The sequence below is a fragment of the Grampus griseus genome (genome assembly GCF_964374135.1).
Source record: "Grampus griseus genome assembly, chromosome: 13".
In the NCBI taxonomy this organism is placed as follows: domain Eukaryota; kingdom Metazoa; phylum Chordata; class Mammalia; order Artiodactyla; family Delphinidae; genus Grampus; species Grampus griseus.
Window position 1 is genome coordinate 75,350,832 of NC_139007.1, and position 16,820 is coordinate 75,367,651.

Below are 16,820 nucleotides of genomic sequence, written 5' to 3' on the forward strand. Positions count from 1 at the left end.
ATTTCAGTGGTAATATGTGGTTCAATGATTTTTTGTATTAATTTTCACTACTAATTGAGTTAGTTTGTTCAAAACCAAACTCTTTATGGAGATTAAGCTCCATGTTAATTGTAACATCTACAATTAAAAGAGGAAAAATGTATATACAAAATAATTTTAGAAGGATATGTACATACATATATACATACATTATTAAATAGATGACACTCCAGTTTTATATTAATCAGATACTAAAAACTTAGAGTAAAAGAAGAAACTTTAGTTTCTTGAAGTTGTTTCCTTAGTTAGAAAAAATACTAGACATGGATGTTACAACTCTGTTATAAGGAAATTGTCCCTATAGTTGCTTCCAGTACTGTAAGAGTATTGCATTCAATATATGCTTGTGCCTAGTGAGAGACAGGCAGCAGTTGAAAAAGATCCTAATTTTTATTCAAACACCATTCACACACACAAAAACCTTTTTGATTTAAAAAGTAATCATATTGCAGTTTAACTCTTTCTGTATGATGAAAATTACTTTTTCTAAACTCTGCAAGAGCCTTAAGACATTACTGCTAGACACTCAGAATGACCTTACTGGAACATCTGTGGTTGGACAAGCCGATGTGCTTCTCTCCCCTTTGAGGTGCAGAGAGATGGAAGTGAGAAGCAAACCCCAGCTACTCCTGGTCCTGATATTTTTCAGCATGCTTTTCTCACAGACCCTGGCATGGCCTCTTTTTGGAGCACCTTCTGCTCTAAGGTAGGTTCTCTTTCAATTCAGACAGTTGAACATTCCTTCTCCATGGAAATAGGAATTTCCTATATGTTATTTTGGACAGCTCAATTTAAAACATTAGGTATTAGTTATTTAAATCTGTTGGTTGACATGTTAAGCAAGTTTTTTTCAACTTCAGGTCCACATGATTATTCTGAGTCTTGGAATTCACTCTCAGGGCCAGAGAAACAGTGTCAATGACTAGTTTTATGGGTAAGGTGGATCACATTTCCAAGCAAGGCAGAAGGAAGGTTTGATTTTCCTTTCATTCGAAGTCAGTTTTAGAAGAGTAATGAGCTATTCCCCATTGTCATCTCTGTTCAGTTCAGTTTCTGTTGGAAAAATAGGTGTCTAGTTGCCTACCTCATTTTAGTTCATTTTTTTATCATAATGTAATTTTATTTCATGTTCATAGAGAATGACAATCTTTTATGGGATTATGTACTTTATATGTTCCCTTCCCATTATCATCAAGAATAAGCAATTGGTGATTAAGAGGACTGATTTGGAAAAATGAACTGATCCCAGGAAGTAAAATCTGGATTTACTCCTTCATACTTTTATTAAAGTGAAAATTTGCAGCATAATTATACTTTCTATTAGTTCATCAACTAATTCAAAATTGGGTTTAGTTCATTTTTAAGATCAGTCGGCAAATAATCATAAGATGAGTAGTTGATTAGTGGAATATGCATAAAATCATGTTGGACAGATTAGGCAGAATCAATTTGTCAATATTAAGAATTGTGGGGTAATTGATCTACTGAGACATCCTCCCCCAATGAATGAATTTTAAGGGACTTGGTTTTTTATCGTAATTCCTTAGTTTTACTGCTCTCTATATTGTGTTTCATATTTCAAGTTCATACAGTATAATAACTCACCTTTAAAGCTTTATCTGAAATAAATTTATGCTAAGGAAGGAGACAGTAAATGGAAACTACATTAGTTTCCTTCCAGTTTACAGGGACTACTATATCTAAGCACAAATAATCACTTCTTTGCTTATTTTCTTATTCCTAATTCTTTGTTCAAGGTAGGCTTATGCTCGATAGAGTAAATAATCTCTTAGCTGTTAGTGGTTCTCTGTGAAGTCTGTTTAAAGCCAGATCATACATTGCTTTGATAATTAAATAGAATGAGTCTATCTGAATGGTTATATCACAAGAGATGAATAATCTCAAGAATGCCGAAGTTTGCATTGATTGCTAGGCTTCATGCTCAGAGAGGGCTGCTTGTTACTGTCTACCAGCTACTGCCTCACCAAAAAATACACAAGTGCCCGGCAGGCAACACACTCCTTAGAAGTTTACCCCAACAGTGAAAATATGCACACACATAATTTTAACAGTGTGCTGGTGTTCAAAATTTGCATGCATTCACAAGTATAATCATATTCCATGTTTAGGCATGTCTATGCTTAGTCTCCCAGTAAAGCATTGTATATCCCTTATTAAAATTGTGTTACTATGTAAGAATTGAAACAAAAAAGCTCGACAAAATTCATTGAATTTGAGTAACTATTCAGAGATGGAGAAAGTCTTCGGACTTGGTCAATACATAGAAATACATCACATCAAGGTGAATCTTTGAAACAAAGTTTAGGGACTTAGAGAAGGAAAAATAGTTAGTACTCAGCTCTTGAGAGATGTTGAGACAAGTAATACTGACCATCAACAAATACATGAATTGCTCCCAATTTTCATATTGAATATAAAAAATTTTCCAAAGTTTCTATTTTGCATAAAATCTTTCTACCTGTGAACTTTGCAAAGTGAAGCTATTGCCAAGGAAGTGTACTTTGCTTCATGCTCTGAAAGACTGAACTAAGTAGCTCTTCTGGTACATAAAGCCTGTAAAAGTTGTATGGCATGTATTTTATGGGGTAAACAGAAATTCCACTATTTATACTCTTGGAAACCATAGAAGCCATTAAATCAATTATGCTATCCATATATTGTGAATGGGTGATATATCCTAAGATTTTGAATAACTCATTTCAAATGTTTGTAAAACCATAAGCACTAGCTTCTGAGAAATGAATGTATTATACTTTACAGTATTTTTTCCTAACAGGATGGGTGACAGAATACCTTTTGAAGGAGCAAATGAACCTGATCAAATTTCATTAAAAGCAGACACTGACGTTTTACAAAATGCATTAGCTGAAAATGACACACCTTATTATGATGTATCCAGGTGAGTTCATTTTTATTGTTTTATTTTAGAAAATGCTTTTTTGAAATCTAAACATTTTGTTTTTGTGTCACCATGAAGCTACTCTCACAGCATTGCGCTACGAGTTTCCATGTGTCATGGCTTCATTCAGCCTGATTTGTTGAAGCTCTTGCTGCTGTACATGATTTTCATGCAGAGAGGTTGTAACAGGCCAGGCTGAGCAACTCATCCACTTACATTCTGTTGCATAAATTTTTAACATCAGAAGGTGTGCCAATTCTTGTAAAACTATAGCATTTATAGCATTCAAGAGTTTCACCTCTATGTAAAGAAAAGGTGTCTAATAATAAAAGCTATGCATTTCACAGAACCATTTGTCCAGAGCAGCATTCCAGTGTAGACAGGGTAACTCTATACAAAAGACAAAGCAAAAACTATTTCTCATTTGGATGGAAAATTTGGTTGATATGCTCTGTGATCCCTTCTATCTTAAGGGATTTTGTTTCCAAATATTTTGGCAGAAGAAATAGCAAAAGGCATAAGAGGATTTTTTGCTAAAATCAGGAGAATTTCCCTTTGCATATAGCTTTATTCAGAATAGAAGAAATAAAGCACCATAAATAAATAGAAACTAAATATATTTTCCCACCAGTATTTCTTAGGAGAGAATTAGTTTTATAGGTTCTACCAGAGAATATTATTTTAATATTGAGATATGCTTCTAAAAAAGCTAATTTCTTTAATTTTTCAAACTGTAGGGCTGGAAATATAGATAAAAGTCATTAGAATAAGTCAATAGATTATATTGTTTATTGGGTTGTTAGAAAACCTCCTTTTGGATTTAAGTTTACATGAGGAGCTCTCAAATAAGTTGATGTTTCTTTTGTATCTAATGAGCCAAAATGATATTTTAGCAAACTATTTACAAAATAATGACTATACTTTCTTCCTTGTTTCAGAAATGTCAGACATGCTGATGGAGTTTTCACCAGTGACTATAGTAGACTCTTAAGTCAACTTTCTGCCAAAAAGTACCTTGAGTCCCTTATTGGAAAACGAATTAGGTAAAGAGAGTTTTTTATTTTTTAAAAACATGTTATGATTATTAAATTTGACAATGATATTTTCACTGTAAACAACTAATTTTCTTTATTTGAAATGGATAACTCTTGATAATGTTTAATTTAGTTATCAAATAATTTATATTCTTCAATAAAATGTACCAGGCCCATGGATTAAGAAAAGAAGTTTTCCTAGTAATACCATACTCATTGGCTCCAGACACACTTGTTTTTCTTAAATAATAATCATTTATAAATCTGCAAACAAACTGAACTAGACACAGTAAAAAATAAATAAGACATAGTACAAACTGAAGCAAATTTTAAGGTTAACCTTAGTGTTTGTGTTTTACTTCCTGCTCAAAGCAAACATTGGAAGATTCTGTCTTTAAATGGCCAATAACTGAATATGTAGAAGATACTACTCAGAGTGGCATAACTTCATAAAGAAGTATTTATTTTTTAAAGAACTTTTCCTTCCAATGGCAGAACACAACTTCAAGTAGTCCCCATTTTTTTTTTTTTTTGATAAATTATTTGCTCAGTTAGGACAGAATGTGTCTAAAGGCACTCCCAGTAAAGGCCAAAGTATGTTGGATTATTCCTTGCTCCCCTATTCTTAGGCTTAGATGCATTTTTCTTTCAGTCTTTTTGTGATAGAAAATGAGTTGGGTGTTGGAATTCATTTTTATCTGACTCCAAGAAATTCAGACCTTTGGTACCTTTATCATTTCTTGTTAAAATTATTTGGTCTCCTTATTCTCTTGTTTCTTAGCAATAGCATCTCAGAAGACCAGGGACCAATCAAACGCCACTCAGATGCAGTCTTCACTGACAACTATACCCGCCTTCGAAAACAAATGGCTGTGAAGAAATACTTGAACTCAATTCTAAATGGAAAGCGGAGGTAAAGAAACAGAGAGCTTGCTAAAAGGAGAAATTGTAAACGACTTTCAAAATAGAAGCTGCATATGGAGATGTCTCTCTCTCTCTAGCTCTGAAGCAGTAGTTCTCAACTTTGGCTAACATTAGACTACCCTGGAGAATTTAAAAAATACTGATGTCTGAGCCTAACCCGAGACCAAGTGCCAGGAAACTAGTGGTTCTAGGGATGCGGCTCTACACCCTGGTATTTTTTAAGAGTTCTCCAGTTGTTTCTACCGTGCTTCCAGGGTTAAAAAGGATGACTGTAGAGACATCTAGTCTGAGTCTGGGAACAGGTTTTATCAAAAGTGCTGATTTTTAAAACATGTAAAGGGCAGTCAACTAGCAATTTGGTACCACATGGAATTCCCTTTACCTGCATATATAATATCTGCATTTTACCGAATTAAACCATGAATTATTTTGTCTTCTCAGATTCAGTAAAACCTATGTCTCTCCGTGGTGTGTAAATATCGGAGCACAATATATAGGACATGTGGTACTCTCTCTTTTTATTCCAATTATTTTTGTTTAGATGGTGAGTATGAAGGACAATTCTGTTCGGGTGAAATCAGGCAAGATGACTCTTTGCCCACCAGATTATAATTCTGTAAGAAAACTTTTAGACACTTGAAGATTGAAGAACCATTCATAGGTAATGACTCACCTGAAGGAGAATTGTTTAGCTCTTAGTGCACTTTACAGAGAACCTCGAACAACCTGGGTCACACATCACCTCTCCTTTAGAAGCTTTCTCATCCAAGAGCCTTAACATGCACGATTCTCTCTTTCTGGTCTGCAGCAGTGAGGGAGAATCTCCTAACTTTCTCGAAGTGATAGAAAAATGATGACAAGTTCTTTGGAGCAAAGCTGCTGACAGCTTCCCAGTGGTGAGTATCACTGTGCGTTATTATATTCTAGTAGCAATCATCTAACTATTTAAGTAGGTAAGAGTCACTTGGTGAAAAACATCTTAGAGTTCTCTCAGTGAGACCTCATCTAAGAAGGACGCTTCTATCTGAAGTGGACCCCAGCTTAGTAAACAGCTTGAAACGATTCATGCATTGTTCTGATAGCATGAGAGAGAAATCTCACAATGAGTAAACAGTTTGGTATCTCCTAGCTTCCACAGACTCATTCCTATCCTTTTGATGAGATATGAAAAAAGGAGACTGACTCACACTAATGAGAAAAACTGGCTTTCTCTTTGATAGTCAAGCCATGCTGCTTCTATTAATTTAAGGTCTAGTCCCGTGATTGACTATTAGCATCTCATTTAATTTAAGTATAAGGAAATACCATAAAATTACAGCGTGGTTCATTATTGTGAAAATACCAAGACAGTCTGGGTCTCACTGTGTTTCTTAAAACATAGTAAACCTCATGCAGCGAAAGTCAAATTTAGCTTATTTCACCTATGAAGTGAGTGTAGGTACAACGACTCTAATAATATTCGCTGTAAAATATTTTTTGAGTAGAGAAAACATGAATAGATTTTATCCTTTGTTAAGTGACAAGATTGTTATCAAAATTGTTTTTATGTGAACATGGATACAAGGCATGTTTCTTTCCTGAGTTACACTACTGTTTACATTAGCTCATAAAATATTTTTATAATCCTTGGTAAGCCTTTAAAGAAAATTTATAGCATCACTACATCAGGTTGTCAAAAATTTCTCTAAAGGACTCCAAATAAATGCTTTTGGTTTTGTGGATCCTATGGTTTCTGTAACACCTGCTCAACTCTGCTACTGTCACATGAGAGATAACCTGTAAGATACACGGTCAGGGGTGCTATATGTGCTTATTCCTCACCATGCACAGACATTTCAGAGAAACAAATTCCTCAAATGCTCAAAAAAGAAAGCGAGTTACATATAGCTTCTCGAAAAAATGTTTATAAAAATAAGGTTTTTCCAATAAATTAAGAAATACAATAGGCGCTACAATATAAAGGAGGATTAATTACTCTGTCTTTTTATGAGTTTCCATCCTCCATTCTTTGCCTTTTTGAATGGGTGATATTGGACAGATTCTTTTAACAGGAAGTTTTGTTGGTCAACTAGTTGTGAAAATTACAAATGGGTAATTATTTATGACTAATTAGAGAACCCCTTCACATTCTGGCTTCCTTTCCAACAATAAGTCCTTTGGAAGATTCCCTCTTGATATCCCCAAATGCTATCCCCTCTCAAAAGCTGCTGATGAGGGGCTAGGAGAAATATTGATCAAATGAGTGGAGAAGTAAATGAAAGTAAGAGGCTGTAAATAAAAATGTTTTCATGCTTGAATCACCATTACTTTCTTTTTCAGAATTCTTGAAGGAAAACGATAAGCAAAGTAATTCTATTTTGAGTTCTACATAAGTAATTCAAGAAAACAACTTCAATATCAAAACCAAATAAGATATGCCGTGTTGTGAATGTTGTGATTTATTTTACTCTGATGTAATAACTGTGATGTTTACATTGTAAATATTATTTGTGAGTTCTAAAATTTGTCTTTAACTCATGAGAATCCTGTGATTTCATATGCTGTGTATCCTTTCTAACAAAAATATATTTAATGATAAGTAAATACTAAGTTACTTCCAATTATATGAGGCTTTTTGGAAGGGTAGTAATAGAGCAAAATTGATGTGTTTATTTATAGGACATACTTAACTATTCAAAAGAGTAGAGCAGATAATCAGCACATCTAAATTGGAATGTTGAGCAGATAGGATGTTGTGTTAAATAAACTTCAGAGTGTCTAAGAGAATACCAAAAACAAAGAGACATTCTTCAAAAAAGATTTTCAGAAAATGTTGTAGGTTTCCGCATTCTTAGGCAGCATCCATTTTGAATGAGATTTTTACATCTCTCAGTTTTGGATCTCTTATTGCCAAAAACTCTCTTCAGATCGAATGTTTCAGTTAAGGAGAATGGCCTCTACTTCTGACACCGGACTTTTCGTTTATGCTTGTGTTAAGTATGTGTAACACGTAAACTGAAAGGAACATTTGTTTTTCAGTGATAAATATTTTTTCCATAATCTCTCAAATAATGCTTAGGTCATATCAGCTTTCTTCAGTGAAAGCACTTTTGGAGAAACAACTATTTTTCCAAAATGATTGTAAGAAATTAAATATAGAAAATAAAGACCTTTGGTTATCATTGCATACACTTTCTATTGTTTTGATTCTTTTAAACGATGCAGCAGTACTTCATTTTAGCTCTAAGTTTCCAGGAACTAGATAGTTTTTGTGATGTTTGAGGTAGGATTATGTTTGATTTTGGGTGTGTCCTAAACTAACTGTGACTTAAATAAGAGAGAAATTTCTTTCTCATACAAGGCCAGAAGTAAAATGTCAAGGGTTGGTTTGATGGTTCTGTTCCATGAAGTCCTCAGTAATCTAAACCCCTTCCAGCTCACCCCTCATTTCCTAGGACAAGGCTCTTTTCTTCATGATCCAAAAATGCAGCTAGAGATCCAGCCATCATACCCACATTTCAGGCAGCAGGATGGAGGAAGGGGCATGGAAGAAAAGGGAGCAAAGAGTACATGCTGGTTCTCTCTTAACTGATATCTTACTTGAGTATAATAGAGTTCTATGGTCACAGTCATTTGCAAAAGAGGCTGGGAATTTTTTTTTCTGGATGGTCATGTGCTCAGCAAAAGACTGGGGTTCTATGAATACAAAACAAGGAAAGAAGAGATGCATGCAGGGATTTTTGAAAATCTCAGGCTATGCATCTTAAATTCTCACCAAAAAAGCTTAACGAAATGACAAGGAAAGTGGGGGTCAGGTAGACCCTAACTATTAATGACGAATCATCATCACAGGCAAAACTTTGCTTGGTTTCATTTGCTAGAATTAGAACAAATGACTATATAAGGAGAGACTAATCTAGAACTACTAGTAGTTATAAAACAGTTTACACAAGTTGAAGTGAATTGGACTATACCTTTTGTTCATATCTGATTCTGCAAATTATTAGATCTTTGTTAAATGACTTTTCTATGCAAATCACTGCAGTGAAAACAGAAAACGTCTAGATGTTATTTGCACACAAGGAGCTTATAAAGATCAAATGGGGGCATAATTGTAGTGCAATGTGAATGTGAATCTAAAGAGTTCTAATTTTATCTTATTAATGGCAATATTTTCAACTGATTTCCTGTTCCTTCAAGAAACATTTGTTGAATGACTATGATGTACTAGGTGGATATCTGAGAGATGAGTGTTCTGGGCATAGGCAAGAGCAGGTGCAAGTGAGGGAACAGTCCTGACACATCTGCACAACAAGAAAGGCAGTCTGGCTGGAGCAGTATGAGCTGGAAGAGAGCTGAGGAGGAGATGAGGTCAAAGATGTTACCAAAGGTTGGAACTTGTGGGGCTTCACTGGCCCCCACAAGGACTTAATGAGTGAGATGAGGAGACATTGCAGAGTTTTGGACTTTCTGAAATGCTTTTTAACAGGATCATTTTGGCTGCTACACTGGGAATAGGGTGAAGGGGTTCTAGGGGTGGAAGTTGGGACACAAATGAGGAGGCTACTGCTATAAATCACATGAAAGATGATGCGACTACCAGGGCACCAGCAGTGCAGGTGGTGAGAAGTGGAGTCTGAATACATCTTGAAAGTAGAGTCAAGTATTTTGCTGATAAATGGAAGATAAGAAAGGGAAAAGTCCAGAATGATTCCAAGGTAAATGACCTGAGCAACTTAAAGGATGAGGTTTCTATTAAATGAGATGAAGAAGATTGTGGGTAAGGAGATTCCTGGTGAAGATGAGGTCCATTTTGGACAGGTGAAAGCTGATGTTGTGTAGAGTTGAGGATATCCATGAGGGTTCTGAGGAGATGCTGGGCTGGAGATAAACTACTGGGAGACTTCAGTATGCAGATGGGATATAAAAGCACAAGACAGTAAGATCACCCAGGGACTGAATGAGGCTAGAGAAGAATCTCATCATCTGACCCCTGGGTGTATTCATTCACTCAGGCTCCCATAACAAAGCACCACACATGGAGAGCCTTAAGCAATAGAAATGGATTGTTTCACAATTCCAGAGGCTAGAAGTCTTGGACCAAGGTGTCAGCGGGGTTGGTTCCTTCTAAGCACTGTGAAGCAGAACTGGCTCCTCTTCCCTGGCCTCCCGTGGTTTGCCGGTAATTTCTGGCTTGTGGAAGCATTACCTCGATCTCTGTCTTGATCTTCACATGGTGTTCTCCCTTTGTGTTGTGTGTCTCCACATTTCCCCCCTTTTTTTTAATGAGGTCACCGGTCATATTAGATTAGAATCCTTCCTAATGACTTCATTTTAACTTGGCTACTTCTGTAGAAACCCTGTCTCCAAATAACATCACATTCTGAGGGACCGGGGATTAGGACTCCAACATATGGATTTTGGGCGACTCAAGTCAACCCATAACACTGAGGCATGCCAACATTAATAGGCTGAGGTGTTGAGGAAAAAATGAGGTAAAAAGGACTGAAAAGAGAACCTAGCGAAATAGGAAAAAAGATAGGAAAGTGTGTAAATCTGGGAAACAAGTGAAGAAAGCCTTTCAAGGAAGAAGGCATCCTTAACAGATTTAAATGCTGCTGTAATGCGAAATAAGATTCGTTTATTGATTTCTTAAGCAAGTATTTATAAGGAATCTACTATGTGCCCAGTACTGTTCTCGGTCTGATGATATAAGAGTGAACAAAACAGACACAAATTCCTGCCCCCATGGAGCTTGCATTCTACTGAGTGAAACAAACTAAATAGATAAACCAAATGGGTAAGTAAAACACATATTATGTTAGAAAATGATTGTGATAGGAGAAAAATTAATGCAGGGAAAGAGGATACGATGTGTTCAAAAAGAAGTTTAAACTTTTAGATGGGGTTCCCAGAGAAGGTCTCACAAAAAGGTGAATTTGAGACTAGCCCTGAGAGAAGTGAGGAAATCAGCTGTGAGTCTCTATGGGAAGATTATTCTAAATAGAGGGAACTCCAGATGCAAAAGCCCTGGGGTATATATGTCAATCTCAGTCTTCCAAATTATCCCTCCCCCTCCTTTACCCCCTGGTAACCATAAATTTATTTTCTACATCTGTAACTGTATTTTGGTTTTGTAGATAAGTTCATTTGTACTCTTTTTTTTTTTGAGATTCCACATATAAGCAATATCATATGATATTTGTCTTTTTAGCACAGGGAACTCTACTCAAGACTGTAATGGCCTACATGGGAAAAGAATCTAAAAAAGAGTGGACATATGTATATGTATAACAGATTCACTTTGCTATATACCTGAAACCAACACAACATTGTAAATCAACTACACTCCAATTTCAAAAAAACAAAAAAAGCCCTGGGGTGGGGCAATCCTAACATTGTGAGGAGACCAGTTTGGCAGAAGTGGACAGAATGATTAAGAGAAGATGTAAGAGAGAAAGAGAGGTTATGAGGAACCAGGCCAAATAAGACATTATAGGTCATAGCAAAACTCTGTTATTTTGAATGAGATGGGAAGCCATTAAAAGAATTGATTGTCACCAGTGACCTTCACAATAATCGTCCTGGTCCAGCGATGTGGGTGAAAGCCAGGTCAGTATGGGCCCAAGAGAATGGGGAGGGAGGGGTCTATACTGTGAATATCTACAACTCCTAGAGTTGTTTTCCTGCATAGAGGAGCAAAGAAAAGAGGAGGGAGCTGGTGGGGAAAAAAAGAGGTCAAATAATTTGTTTTTATGTGGAAGAAATATCAAGAGCATGTTTGCATGCTAAAGGGAAAGATCCAACAAAGGGAAATCTGGTGACGCTGTAGGTGAAGGGAGATTGTGCTTGAGAGACATCCTTGAGAAGAGAAATTGGATGATACACAGTAGACATTGACATTTGCATGGCACAAATACTCTTCACCAAAAGCAACAGGCACAGTGTTTGGGTCAAAGGCAGATGAATGAACAGATGAAGTGATAGAAGCTTATGGAATGCCTCTTTTGATTACGTCTTTTCTTTCAGAGAAATAGCTGAGAGTAAGAATAAGTGAGGAGATGTTGAAGATGTGAGAAAAGTATATATATATATATATATATATATATATGACAGAGTTTACCAGATGAGTGGGAAAATAAATGAAGTAGGAAAAATATTTTTCTAACCTGAAGAATTCGGTGATGAATGAGGTGATTTAGAAATAGGGGTCACTTAACTAAGTCCAAAATTATTTTTTACTATTTTGAAAGTTTAATGAAAGTTAAGGAGCTTTTCCAAAGAAACATGCACGTATTATTTTTTTGTGCTTTCAGAGAATTCGCTGAATCTTACATGCCTGTGCATGGAATTTTAGAAGGTTCCTTCATTAGTCCTTAAGAAGCCTTACTCTAGTGGTCAAGTACTGAGTGCAGTCACTGCAAATGGGGAACCGGGGTAGAACCCACTAACGTCATCCAAAAGTGAGATGAAAAAGGATTCGGACTAGACTGAATGAGAAACGAAAGGAAATTGTAGAGATAGCTAACACATGTAGCAGGGACTTCTCTGGGGACTTCACACTGTTAAATCATATCAAGTCTAGGAGGCATGTATTATTCTTCAACCTGTTTTTCAGATGAGGGAGCTGAAGCACAAAGTAGGTAACAGCCTCCTAGCCCTGGAAGCTCATGCGGGAATATTCCATGCAGTCCCCTGATGGGTCTTACTTAAGACCCCAGAAAGGCTAAGTGACCTTCCAAAGGTAGCACAATTATTTAGCGGCAGAGCAGGAGCTAAGACTCAGATGCTTTCTTCATCTTTCTCTCTTCCACACCCAGTACTGAAATTGGCAAGATTCAATGCATAGTGCATGGATTCCCTCGAAGCCTCCCCCCGTCTCAGTCCCATCTCTGTAGAGGTTGCTCCGCCCTCTTAGAGCATCTCAGAGGCCAGCCAGAAAAGAAGCCAGAGCGCTCACCTTGCCAGCCAGGCTTTTCCAGACACCGTACTCTGCCTCTCTTATCATGCTCAAGAAACGTGGAGGATACCCCACGCCTCTAAGTTTTAGCAGCGATGCTAGATTTGCAGCTTTTCAAATCTCATCCTTTCCATGGGGGTGGAGCGCTGTCTCGCTTTATGGTTCCATTCTGCCGGGGTCTCCTGTGTACTCAGATTTTCCTTATCTCTTGCCTTTCAGAAGTCTAGCCCTGAAACCCAGCCTCAGCTAGTTCTTGAGCTGTTCTTTGCTGAAACTTTCCCGGAACTGCCCTGCACTTTTCCTCACCTCATCTTGAACGTATGCAGTGATGTCTCAGATGGGCCTTGTCTGTGAACATTGCCTTTGCCCCTTTTCCCTTCTGCATCCCAGCTCTCTCTTTGGAACTTGATCTCTATCTGGAATTGGACAGAATTTGCTGCTGGTCACAAGGACTTCATTAGCTATTGCTGGTCCCATTCTGAGCAGCCTATGCTATTTTCTTCCCCCATGCCAGTCTCACTGCCCAGTTGTTCCCTCCCTCCAACTTGTTCTCTCTTTACTCCCTGCATGTTCTGTGCCATTGCACACTAATGCTTTCCTGTGTAGTTACGTGGAGCTGAAATCGCTGGGGCTTCTGGAGTTCGCTGTGTTTTGAAGGATAGCCCAGGATAGAAAATGCCTACCATTTGATAGATCAACCTATTGTTCCTGAAATGATACAAATGGCTTTTATAGCAATAATTTCTAAAATGACAATCTCTAAAGGAGTTGCCTCTTGATTTAAAAAGGACTTGTTTTAGTATATTACACAACGTTGGTTTTAGCACTTGGTCATTGCATGGAGTCTTTTCTGTGGCTTTGATGCTGGTGACTGACTCGGGGAAAAGAGGAACTTTCATTTTTAACCTGGCTTACATTTTTTAAAAAAATTTATTTGTTTTATTTATTTTTGGCTGCATTGGATCTTCGTTGCTGCGCGCAGGCTTTCTCTAGTTGTGGCGAGAGTTGCGGCGAGCGGGGGCTACTCTTCATTGCAGGGCGTGAGCTTCTCATTGCAGTGGCTTCTCTTGTTACAGAGCACGGGCTCTAGGTGCGCGGGCTTCAGTAGTTGTGGCTTGCAGGGTCAGCAGTTGTGGATCGCAGGCTCTAGAACGCAGGCTCGGTAGTTGTGGTGCACGGGCTTAGTTTCTCCACGGCATGTGGGTTCTTCCTGGACCAGGGATGGAACCTGTGTCCCCTGCCTTGGCAGGAGGATTCTTAACTGCTGTGCCACCAGGGAGGTCCCCTGGCTTACATTTATAAATTACTGTTGCTAATGCACAATTAGCAACACAATACATTTTTGCAATTGAATTACATTTTAAGGCACCTGCAGTACAAAGTTATTAGCAAATAACTTATTTTCGGTTTACTCTGTGGTGGAATATTTTTTGAAATATAACCTGACATGTTAATATTTCATATTCCAAAGATTAAATCTTCCACATCATTGTGGTAGGAAACCTTTACAGATGTCCAAGTCTTGGAAACAACCTAAATGTCCACTGTCAGATGAGTGAATAAAGAAGATGCGTTACATATATACAAAGGATTACGCAGCCATAAAAAGGAACAAAATAGGTTCATTTGTAGAGACGTGGATGGACCTAGAGTCTCTCATACAGAGTGAAGTAAGTCAGAAAGAGAAAGACAAATACCATAAGATATCACTTACATGTAGAATCTAAAATATGACACAAATAAACTTATTGATGAAACAGAAATAGACTCACAGACATAGAGAACAGACCTGTGGTTGCCAAGGGGGAGGGAGGGTGGGGGAGGGATGGACTGGGAGTTTGGGATTAGCAGATGCAAAGTATTATATATAGAATTGATAAACAAGACGGTCCTACTGTATAGCACAGGGAAGTATGTTCAATAACCTGCGATAAACCATAATGGAAAAGACTATGAAAAAGAATATTATATTCAGAAAAAGAATATATATATATATATATATATATATAAAACTGAATCACTTTGTGGTACAGTAGAAATTAATAAAATGTTGTAAATCAACTATACTTCAATGAAATATTTTTTAACATCTTATCGGAGTATAGTTGCTTTACATTGTTGTGTTAGTTGCTGCTGTATAACAAAGTGAATCAGCTATACGTACACATATATCTCCATATCCCCTCCCTCTTGTATCTCCCTCGCACCCTCCCTGTCCCAACCCTCTAGGTGGTCACAAAGCACCGAGCTGATCTCCCTGTGCTATGCAGCTGCTTCCCACTAGCTATCTATTTTACATTTGGTAGTGTATATATGTCAATGTCACTGTCTCACTTCGTCTCAGCTTACCCTTCCCCCTCCCAGTGTCCTCAAGTCCATTCTCTACGTTTGCATCTTTATTCCTGTCCTACCCCTAGGTAGGTTCTTCAGAACCATTTTTTTTTTAGAGTCCATATATATGTGTTAGCATATGGTATTTGTTTTTCTCTTTCTGACTTACTTCGCTCTGTATGAGAGACTCTAGGTCCATCCACCTCACTACATATAACTCAATTTCGTTTCTTTTTATGGCGGAGTAATATAATAAAATTTTTTAAAAAATAAAGATGTCCACGTCTTAATCCCTGAAACCTGTGAACATACTACCTTTCATGGTAGAAGAAACTTTACAGATGTGATTAATATTAGGAAATTAAAATAGGAAGATTATCCTGGATAATTCAAGTAGCCCAATGTAATCACAAGGGTTCTCTTTTTTTTAACATCTTTATTGGAGTATAATTGCTTTACAGTGGTGTGTTAGTTTCTGCTTTATAAAAAAGTGAATCAGTTATACATATATATATGTTCCCATAACTCTTCCCTCTTCCGCCTCCCTCCCTCCCACCCTCCCTATCCCACCCCTCTAAGTGGTCACAAACCACTGAGCTGATCTCCCTGTGCTATGCGGCTGCTTCCCACTAGCTATCTATTTTACGTTTGGTAGTGTATACATGTCCATGCCACTCTCTCACTTTGTCCCAGCTTACCCTTCCCCCTCCCCATATCCTCAAGTCCATTCTCTAGTAGGTCTGTGTCTTTATTCCCGTCTTACCCCTAGGTTCTTCATGACCTTTTTTTTTCTTAGATTCCATATATATGTGTTAGCATACGGTATTTGTTTTTCTCTTTCTGACTTACTTCACTCTGTATGACTTAAAAGCTTTTGCACAACAAAGGAAACCATAAACAAGACCAAAAGACAACCCTCAGAATGGGAGAAAATATTTGCAAAGGAAGCAACTGACAAAGGATTAATCGCCAAGATTTACAAGCAGCTCATGCAGCTCAATAACAAAAAAACAAACAACCCAATCCAAAAATGGGAAGAAGACCTAAATAGACATTTCTCCAAAGAAGATATACAGATTGCCAACAAACACATGAAAGAATGCTCAACATCATTAATCATTAGAGAAATGCAAATCAAAACTACAATGAGATATCACCTCACACCAGTCAGAATGGCCATCATCAAAAAATCTACAAACAATAAATGCTGGAGAGGGTGTGGAGAAAAGACAACCCTCTTGCACTGTTGGTGGGAATGTAAATTGATACAGCCACTATGGAGAACAGTATGGTGGTTCCTTAAAAAACTAAAAATCACAAGGGTTCTTAAATGATGGAAGAGGAAGGCTGCAGAGTCGGAGAAGATGTGACAACAAAGCAGGGCTTGGAGTGATGTCACTTCTTGGAGTGGATCAAGAGTCAGGGAATGCAGGCAGAATTTGAAGCTGGAAAAGCAAGGAAAGGATTCTCTCCTAGAGCTTCCAGAAGGAACAGAGCCCCACTGACAACTTGATATTAGCCTCGTAAGACCAGTTTTCAGACTTCTCACCTCCAGAACTATAAAATAATAAACAACACAAGTTTTAAGCCACCAGGTTTGTAACTTATAGCAGCGATAGGAAATGAATCCAAT

General features: G+C 37.3%; 1 protein-coding gene across 1 annotated transcript; it reads left to right on the top strand.

Annotated features, from left to right (window-relative positions):
• Window positions 1-638: 638 nt before the first annotated feature.
• VIP (vasoactive intestinal peptide) lies at window positions 639-5,771 on the top strand (the record flags this gene model as incomplete). The annotated part of the gene is made up of 5 exons (XM_082669292.1): window positions 639-745; window positions 2,837-2,959; window positions 3,898-4,002; window positions 4,775-4,906; window positions 5,726-5,771. The coding sequence occupies 5 exons, from the start codon at window positions 639-641 to the stop codon at window positions 5,769-5,771; spliced, it is 513 nt and encodes a 170-aa protein (XP_082525418.1).
• Between the last annotated feature and the right edge of the window lie 11,049 nt (window positions 5,772-16,820).